Genomic DNA, 9,777 nt, shown 5'->3' with positions numbered 1-9,777 from the left:
ATATTTTTATTTTCATTTTTAACCTTTTTTTTTTTTTTTGGTAATTATATGTTCACATATAGTTCCTTTAGGTCACCATCTATGTCAGCTCACCTTGTTGTCTCCAGTGTCCTAGCATATAGCTTGGCACATAGTAGGTGTTCACTTAACGGTGGTGACAATAAATTGAGGGGCAGGCACTGGTTGATATATGAAAAGCCTTAAATGCTATGTGAAATAATTTGACTTGTATTCTGAAGGCAACCATGTAAGTGATGTAATAAGATAATAAGATGTACATTTTAGAAAGATTGTTCTGGCAGCAGCAGGAAAGATGGACTGGATGAGGCAAGCCTGAAAACAAGTAGATGAGTTAGGAAATTATCATGATTGTCCAGGTGGAGGCATGATGGAGGCCAGCAACAATGCTCTGGCAGTTGAGTTGGAAAGAAAGGAACAGAGGTTTGAAATGTTTAGGAGATAAAGTCTGTAGGACTTGGTGATTTGATTGGATATGAAGGGTGACAGAAAGAAGTCTAAGATAAACTTTGGTTTCTGGCTGCGGTGAGGGGGTAAATGGTAGTACCATTAGTCTAGATGGGGTATACATAAGAAGAGTATTTTCTTTTAAGGAAAATGACTTTTTAAAATAAAGGAGCTGTGTGGCAAAGGAAGCCTGTATTGTAGCAGTAAAGGAGAGATGTTCTGTAGTATGTGATTGCCATACAAAAATCAGTTTTTCTATGATTTTTCAGTTGGACTTTTTAAAATATTTTAATCTGTTTTGTTCTAAAAGACATGTTACTTGATAAAGAGGTATTGTTGCTGTTAATAACACTATATTACTTGATAATGATCTTACCTTGATATGTTAACTCATGTCAAAGGATTAGCTGAGCTCTCCCTCAGTAGTTGTTCTCAGTTGAGTCAGACGAGCCATTGGGAGATAAAAATCTAAAATTGGCAGAGCCCTTAACACAAGAGGAGTCTTAGCATTCTGAGATATTGGGGTAGATTTGAATGGTTAAGGATCTTACAATGTAGTATCTTTAATTAAGAGCAATTTTCTTTTGGTTCTCACTAGTTTAAGTTGGAGTGAAAGCCTGCTATATACAAATTAAGACCAAAAAAATTGTCATGAAAAAACAACAACAAAAAAACACAAAAATAATTGTCATGAATGGGTGATTCCCATTTAGGTCTTGAAGAATCAGGGCAGAAAATCTATGAGGTTAATTTTAGAGAAAATATAAGTTCTTGGGTTCTTTTGTGTGTGGAGGTTTCAGTATAGATAGCATTCCCAAGAGCACAGAAAGTCACACTGGGACCAAGATACCAATGCTGTGTGGCTTCAACCAGATCATCTTCCACAAGTGTCTGGAAGACCCAAAAGCTGCATCTTGCTTATCCCTTATTCCTCTTACCTGGAGCAAATATGGATGGTCTCTGTAGCATTGAGCTGGAACACTCTATGTTTGCTGCTAGGTACATGATTTGCACTGGGTACTGGTACGTGAGTTCAGCTATCCCACTTAGGGCCAGTTGGCATGATCTTTATCCAACTCCAGTCAAATATGCAGTAGTCATCTCATCAAAGTATCATGATCAATATGTTAACTCTGACGTGAAAAAAATCTTATCCTCCAGTATAGTGGGGCCAAGGTATTAGTTATCCTGTGAACACCTTGAATTGCTTTGAAGGAAAATGAGAACTATTTTTTTTTTAATGAGAACTATTTATCAGAGAACGCAGTTGTTTTCAGGATATGCTTCTTTGGATCTGTTGTGCTTGTGGCCTTTTTATCAGACTCATTTCCTTCTCTCTTTCTGAGTATTATCACCTCAATCTTCTTGGAGTTGGTTTTCAGCTAACTAGATTTCAGAGCCTGATTTCATGTCCTGTCTAGTTCCTCAAAGTTCAGACCAAGAAAACCTACAGCAAATATATGTTCTTTGTCAATGAGTTTCTTCTTAAATGTTTGCTTTAGCTGTTAGTCCTCTGGAGACAGGTGTAAGATTTACATATAGGTCATCTGGGGATTTTTTGGGAAGAGTGACATCATTTGGGACTTTCTGATCATTTCAGTACGAGGATTAAATGGAGGCTGGTGGAGTTGGTGAAAATGCTTACTTGGCTCTGAGTCAGTAGTGGTTGCCAAAAACCACTAAACTTTTTTTCTCTCTTATGAAAATGGCAAGAAAAATGTTTTCTAGTTGACTGGTGAACAATTTCCCTCTGGATTGGAGAAGAAAATGGCTGTTTAGTAGTTAATTATCTGTTGTGTTAGACAGCTATGAAACTTATGAGGCATGAAAGAAGAGTAGGCCCACCTCCCGCAATCATCAGGCTGGAAACCAGGTGATAGGAGTCATGTTATTGAAGACAAGAACAGCAGCGTCCTGAGGAGTGTGTTACTGAATGTAAATTGTTGCTGTGAGTTGCTTGGGCTTATAACCCACATTCCCTATCCTATCTATTGTGCCATCTCCGTGACCCTTAGTCTAGCATCCTCTCTAAATTGGATATGACATCGAGAGTTTATTCACGTTCTTCACAAATATGAACCTCCTTTTTCTTAATTTACTCTTTCTTTGAGTCAGCTGCATTTTAGTCTTTTGACTTTCAAACCAAAAATCCCTTTCTTGTAAGTCTTGTTGGTGTTTAATGTGGTCTGTCATGTCTAAGACCCAGTTGCAGAGATTATACTTTTTTGCAGGTATTGAGGCTCTGCCAAGCTGACTTTGCTTTAATGCATTTTACTGTGAAAAAGAATCCCTTCTCCCAACACATAGGCCTTACTTTTCTTTTCTTTTTTTCTTTTTTTTTTCTTACTTTTCTTTATTCCTGTAGGCTTCTTTGCACTTCAGCTCTGTTTCTTGTAAGCCCCGTGAAATTTAGTGATAGACCTTGGGAAAAGGAATATTCACATGAAACTTGGATTTAGATTCAGCTGGGAAAGTTAATTTTAGTTTTTATCTCTATTGTAAGGCATGAATGGGTCCAAGGAACCTCTTGTTCTATAATTTCATTTATCCATCATTTTCCCCATTATTTGACATTTTCTTACTCTGTTAATATATGTCAGAGTAGTTTTCATTAAACATAGGGCCTTACTGGCCATTTGCCAAGACACAAAAGTTCTAATTTAGCTTGAGGGATAACAGGTTACAGAGTAGCACCTGCTTTTATCTAGAGTTTAGTCCTAAGTGTGTCCAGTTCCCAGCATGTGCATATTTAGAATGGTTAAGATAACTTAAAAGCACAAGTTGGTAACTTTTTTTGTTCTTTCATCCAACAAATATTTATTGATTGCCTACTATGTGCCAGGCATGATTCTAGGTGCTGAGGAGTAAACAAAACAGACAAAAGATCCCTCCCTTTGTGGAGCTTTTATCCTAGTAAGGAAAGTCCAAATTTAAAAATTTAAGTAAGTGAATTACATAGTATCAGATGATGGTAAGTGCTGTAGAAAAAAAAAATAAGGTAGGAGATGGGGGTTAAGAGTGCCAGAAGACCCACTACAAAGTTGACATATAAACAAAGTCCTGAAGAAAGAGAGAGGAAACCATGTAGATACCTAGCAGGGAAAGCATCCCAGGAAGAGAGGTAAGCAAGTACAAACATCCAGAGGCAGGAACAAGGAAGCCTGTGTGGCTGGAGTGGAAAGTGGGGAGAGTAGTAGGAGAAGGCAGAGAGGAAGTGGGGGCCAGATTGTCTAGGGACCTGTAGGTCATAGTGAGGACTTAGTCTTTTATTCTGACTGATGAAAAGCCATTGGAGAGTTTTAAACAGGGGAGTGAAATGATCTGATATATTTTTTAAAAATAGCTCAGCCTGCTGTGTTGAGAATAGGCAAGAGGGAGGTTAAAGGGCAGAAACAGAGAAACCAATCAGGAAGTTATTGTGGTAATCCAGGGAGACATTGTGATGGCCTGAACCAGGGAAGTAGCAAAGGAGGTCTTAAGAAGTGGTGAGCTATTGGGTATCTTTCGAAGGTAGAGTTAACAGAATTTCCCAGTGGGTTGGTTGTGGGGTTTTTGGCCTGAACAACTAGAAAGATGGAATAGGTATTTGTTTTAAAGGGGTATGAATAAGAGAGGGGCAGCTTTGGAAAGGAAATCCAGGACCTTGATTTTTTTTTTTATTTTATTTTTATTGTGGTAAATATACATAACATAAACTTACTGTTTAAACTATTTTTAACTGCACAATTCAGGAGTATTAAGTACATTCACGGTGTTGTGCAACCGTCCATCTCCAGAAGTTTTCATCATCTCAAACAGAAACTTTGTACTCAGTGAAGATTAACTCCTCTTTCCTCCTTCCCCCAGCCCCTAGTAACCTCTATTATACTTTCTTTCTGTATGAATTTATCTTTTTCTGCTTGTGAGATCTTAGTTCCCTGACCAGGGATTGAACACCAGCCCTGGCAGTGAAAGCACCAAGTCCTAACCACTGGACCACCAGGGAATTCCCGAATTTGTCTATTCTAAGCATCTCACATAAGTAGACTCATATAATGTTTGTCCTTTTGTGTATGGTTTATTTCACTTAGCATAATTTTTCTAGGTTCATTCATGTTGCAGCATGTATCAGAATTTCATTCCTTTTTAAGGCTTAATAATATTCCATTGTATGTATATGCCATATTTTGTTTATCCATTTATCTATCATTAGACATTTGGATTGTGGAAACCACTGGCTATTGTGAATAATGCTGCAGTGAACATTGGTGTACAAATATCTGAATCCCTATTTTCAGTTCTTTTGAGTATATACCTAGAAGTAGAATTGCTGGATCATACGGTCATTCTATGGTTAACTATTAAAAGAACCACCGAACTGTTTTTCACAGCAACTGCACCGTTTTACGTTCACACCAGCAATGCATGAGCGTTCCAGTTTCTTCACATCCTTACCCATGCTTGTTATTTTTCCTGTTTTTTATTTTCATTCTGTTTTATAATAAGTCATCCTAGTGAGAGTAAAGTGGTATCTCATTGTGGTATTGATTTATATCTACAGGACCTTATTTTTTTCCTGTTTTATTGTGATATAATTGCGTATAACATTGTGTTAGTTTAAGGTTGTACAACATGAAGATTTGATATATGATCTATATATTGCAAAATGATTACCACAATAAGTTTAGTTAACATCCATCACCTCTCCTAGTTACAAATTCAGGACCTTATTTTTTAACTTTGAGACTGGAGGAAATAGCCAAGGTTGTGAATGTAGAGAGAGATGAGGTCTGAGGTTTGACTCTTGAAGTACTCCAGCATTTAAACGATGGGGAAATGAGGAGCAGTCAGTGAAGAAGCAACACCAGAAGGAGAATTGTATCCTGGAAGCAAAGTGAGGAATGTGTTCAAGAAGGAGGGAGAGAAGAATTCTGTCAAGTTCTACATAAATCAATTAAGATGAGAACTGAGAATTGATCGTTTGATTTGGCAGCATGGAAGTGAACGATAACCTTTACAAGAACAGTTTTGGTGGAGTGATGGGAGTGAAAGCCTCTCTATAGTGAATTCAAGAACAAATAGAAGGAGACAAATTTGAGGGAGAGTGTATAGATAATCTTTTAATGCATTTTGTTTTGAAAGGAATCTGAGAAATGGAGCAGCAGCTGGAGGAGAATGTGGGATCTGGGGAGTTTTTGTTTTATGGCAGACATTATAGAAAGTATGTTTGTTAATGGGATTGATCCAGTAGAGAGAGAACATTTATTGATGTGGAAGAAAGAGGAGTGAAATGGCTTGTAGTTTTGGAAAAGCGGAGCTGTGAAGTCCTGGCAGGTTTGTCCTCTGCCTTGACACTCTCTAAGACACAGAGAAGAGAGAGCAGGAAAATTGAAGTGATGTGAATGGTGACTGTTGCTGTTCTGGCCTCTGGAGAATTAGGTTTTATTTGTCCCAAAGCACCTCAACAGTAACAGCTGACCCTGCTTTTCTTTGCATTCTAAAGATCCAAAGGATAAGGAAAGAAGAAAGTTTCTCCTTCCATCTTTAGTCTTTATTTTCTACCATGAGCATTTTGAATGTTCATGTGAATATAATTGTGAGTGCCTGTGAATATAAATGTGGCTGATACTTGATATTAAGCTATGTTTTGTCAAAGTACATGCCACACCTGTCCCACACAGAAACCCATGGTATGTAGGCAGGACTAAAAGCCACTGTAAATCCCTTCTGTGTCTTTACAGCTTTGGGACAGAGTAGTCAGTAAAGAAGTTGCCTGTTTATGCTTCCACTAGTTACAGAGACATTTGAATTTTCTTATTTATTTTACTGAAGCGTCCATTTTTACTTTAAAGCCTTTTATATCTTAAAGGACACATCTTAGCAGGTGAATAAGAGTGGAAAATAATTTCATACTTTTTAATTACTAGGAGAAAGACTCCTCCGATGATGAAGTCTGACCCACAGCCATAGTCAGCTTTTGAGTCGTATTTATCCAACATGCTAAACACAGGACATCCCAAGATAGGAAATAATGAAGTACCTGGTCAGTTGGGCATTGCTAGAGAGCACTTACTGCCAACCCCAGTTGTTCCTTAAGTTGTGATTATGTGGCCAGATAGTCTTACTCTACGTTCTGTGTCTGTCTTTGCAGAAGGAGTAAAAGTCCTAAGTATTCACACAGATTTGTTTTGTGATATGAGATCCAAAGAAGCCTTCTAAATTATTTTCAGAATTGCTCTACCATTACCTTTTCACCCTAAGTGAGTCTGGAATGCATCCAGCAAAACAACTTTGGCATGTTCATACCTTTCAGAATGAATCATCTTCCTTCCCTTTAGTGAGAGAAGGGCTCTGTTGATTGTTTCTGGCAGAATTTCCACAAATGTTCTATTTTTCTTAAATCTTCCACTGTTTCACTTGAGCTGAACCTGGGGGTGCCTGATGTTCCTGAAGGAGACCTCTGAATCTCCCAACTCACAGTCACTTATATTGAAAGACTAGTCAGTTTTGATTCTCTGGGAAGATGTTAGGCATCTGTTTTGAAGAAGTTGTTTCCATTATAGGAAGTCACAGATGGTGGGCAAAAGACTGTATAAGAATACTGTGCTAAAGCCTGGGGAAAGTTGAAGGTTTGTTCTTGCTTACTGAGCATAATCCTCTTTACCTGACTGCGTAATGGAGAGTACTATTATCAGAATGTTGAGGTGGATTCTGGGACATCCTTTGATCTCTTTGAAATTCAAAATTTGTTCCAACTAGCCTGAACTTTTTATTTTTATATTTCACAGTATCCAGACATGAGTCAAGAATCTGATTCTCCATTTGTTTTCATCTGCACAAATCCCCAGGAAATGATTGTGAAGTTTCCTATTAAAGGAAGTCCAAAAATCTGTAAGTCACAAGCTTTGATGATCTAATTTTTTTCTTTTTGTCTTGAATCTCACTTGTTTAACTTAAAATTTTTTTTCTCTTTTTACCCTGTTCTATGTCATCTCAAATATTTGGAGGATTAGTAAAATTCTACTTATCATATACCTGAAACTAACACAACATTGTTAATCAACTATACTTCAATAAAAAAAATTCTATTTATCAATAACTTTAATGTTAACTACAGTGTAGCCTTTCCAAAATATATCTCAATCCACAATTATTGGTATATGAGTGAATCACTCTAAACTTCCATTTAGGACCCCATTACCTTTAAAATCCTACTTGTCAGCCAAGAGTACGTTTGCCCCACTGTACTGTTCTTATTAAAGGAAGTATTAAGCCAGTGCCAGTGGCAACATTGTCATTTATCCATTGTTCCTCAGTATTCAATCTGAGAATAAGACTTAACTTTTTAAGTGTCAATTTTTGAATGTCTATTTTGGAGGTACCACTTCCCACTATTCCCTTGATTACTGCTTCCTAGAGCTCTGCTCTAGCCCTCTTGCTTTTCATCTTCTTTTTGAAATCTCCTGATGGTTTTCTTTTCTGTAATGTTTGCTTTTATGTGTTTGTGAGTATAGTACCCTCTGCATATTCACTTCTTAGGAGTGCTTGTGACTTGATTCTTTCAACTTCCAGCTCTTCTTCAACTCCCAACTCCTCTTTCTCTGTCTAGTGCTACAGCAGCATCTTTTATTTCCAAGGAATCTCAAGAAACATATAGTGGTGTCCTCTTTGCCTAACTTCCCATTTTTAAAAAAAATAAATTTATTTATTTTGGGCTGTGCTGGGTCTTCATTGCTGTGCGCGGGCTTTCTCTAGTTGTAGCCAGCGGTGGCTACTTTTTGTTGCAGTGCACAGGCTTCTCATTGCGGTGGCTTCTCCTGTTGTAGAGCATGGGCTGTAGGCGCGTGGGCTTCAGTAGTCATGGCTCGTGGGCTCTAGAGCGCAGGCTCAGTAGCTGTGGCACATGGGCTTAGTTGCTCCACGGCATATGAGATCTTCCCGGACCAGGGATTGAACCTGTGTCCCCTACATTGGCGGGAAGATTCTTAACCACTGCGCCACCAGGGCAGTCCCTAACTTCATTTTAAAAACAACATCAGCGGAGGAGCTTCAAGATGGCGGAAGAGTAAAACGTGGAGATCACCTCCCCACAAATACATCAGAAATACACCTACACGTGGAACAACTCCTACGGAACACCCACTGAATGCTGGCAGAAGACCTCAGACCTCCCAAAAGGCAAGAAACTCCCCCACGTACCTGGGTAGGGCAAAAGAAAAAAGAAAAAACAGAGACAAAAAATAGGGACGAGACCTGCACCAGTGGGAGGGAGCTGTGAAGGAGGAAAGATTTCCACACACTAGGAAGCCCCTTCGCGGGCAGAGACTGTGGGTGGCAGAAGCGGGTAACTTCAGAGCCACGGAGAAGAGCGCAGCAACAGGGGTGCCGCAGGCAAAGCAGAGAGATTCCCACACAGAGGATCGGTGCCGACCAGCACTCACCAGCCCGAGAGGCTTGTCTGCTCACCTGCCGGGACGGGTAGGGCTGGGAGCTGAGGCTCGGGCTTTGGAGGTCAGATCCCAGGGCGAGGACTGGGGTTGGATGTGTGAAAACAGCTTGAAGGGGCCTAGTGCACCGCGGCTAGTCGGGAGGGACTCCGGGAAAAAGTCTGGAGCTGCTGAAGAAACAAGAGACTTTTCCTTGCCTCTGTTTCCTGGTGCGCGATGAGAGGGGATTAAGAGCGCTGCTTAAAGGAGCTCCAGAGACGGGCGCAAGACCCCGGAGACGGGCATGAGACGCTAAGGCTGCTGCTGCAGCACCAAGAAGCCTGTTGCTCACCTGCAGGGGCGGGCGGGGGCTGGGAGCTGAGGCTCGGGCTTCAGTCGAATCCCAGGGAGAGGACTGGGGTTGACTGCGTGAACACAGCCTGAAGGGGGCTAGTGTGCCACAGCTATACGGGAGTGAGTCCGGGAGAAAGTCTGGAACTGCCTAAGAGGCAAGAGACCATTGTTTAGGGGTGCGCGAGGAGAGGGGTTTCAGAGCACCGCCTAAACAAGCTCCAGAGATGGGCGTGAGCAGTGGCTTTCAGCGTGGACATCAGACAGGGCATGAAATGTTAACACTGCTGCTGCAGCCACCAAGAAGCCTGTGTGCAAGCACAGGTCACTATCCACACCTCCCCTCCCAGAAGCCTGTGCAGCCCGCCACTGCCAGGGTCCCGTGATCCAGGGACAACTTCCCCGGGAGAACGGCACACCTCACGCTGGTGCTGGTGCAACGTCCCGCCGGCCTCTGCCGCTGCAGATTCGCCCGGCATTCCGTACCCCTCCCTCCCCCCAGGCCTGAGTGAGCCAGAGCCCCCGAATCAGCTGCTCCTTTAACCCCGTCCTGTCT

The 9,777-nt window shown here is 40.8% G+C and overlaps 1 protein-coding gene across 4 annotated transcripts in view; it reads left to right on the top strand.

The window, feature by feature from the left end:
- The window catches only part of TRIP4 (thyroid hormone receptor interactor 4), a 66,399-nt gene that overhangs the window by 48,595 nt on the left and 8,027 nt on the right, over positions 1 to 9,777 (top strand). For all 4 annotated transcript variants that reach the window (XM_024735271.1, XM_024735270.1, XM_024735269.1 and 1 more), the window contains one exon: positions 7,233 to 7,335. In XM_024735271.1, coding sequence (XP_024591039.1) covers positions 7,233 to 7,335 — 103 coding nt within the window. The remainder of the gene's footprint in view (positions 1 to 7,232; positions 7,336 to 9,777) is intronic.

This window comes from Neophocaena asiaeorientalis, unplaced genomic scaffold, assembly GCF_003031525.2.
Source record: "Neophocaena asiaeorientalis asiaeorientalis breed wild unplaced genomic scaffold, Neophocaena_asiaeorientalis_V1.1 scaffold264, whole genome shotgun sequence".
NCBI classification, from domain to species: domain Eukaryota; kingdom Metazoa; phylum Chordata; class Mammalia; order Artiodactyla; family Phocoenidae; genus Neophocaena; species Neophocaena asiaeorientalis.
Note: the sequence above shows the minus strand (reverse complement) of the source record. Positions and strands in the feature narration are given on the sequence as shown.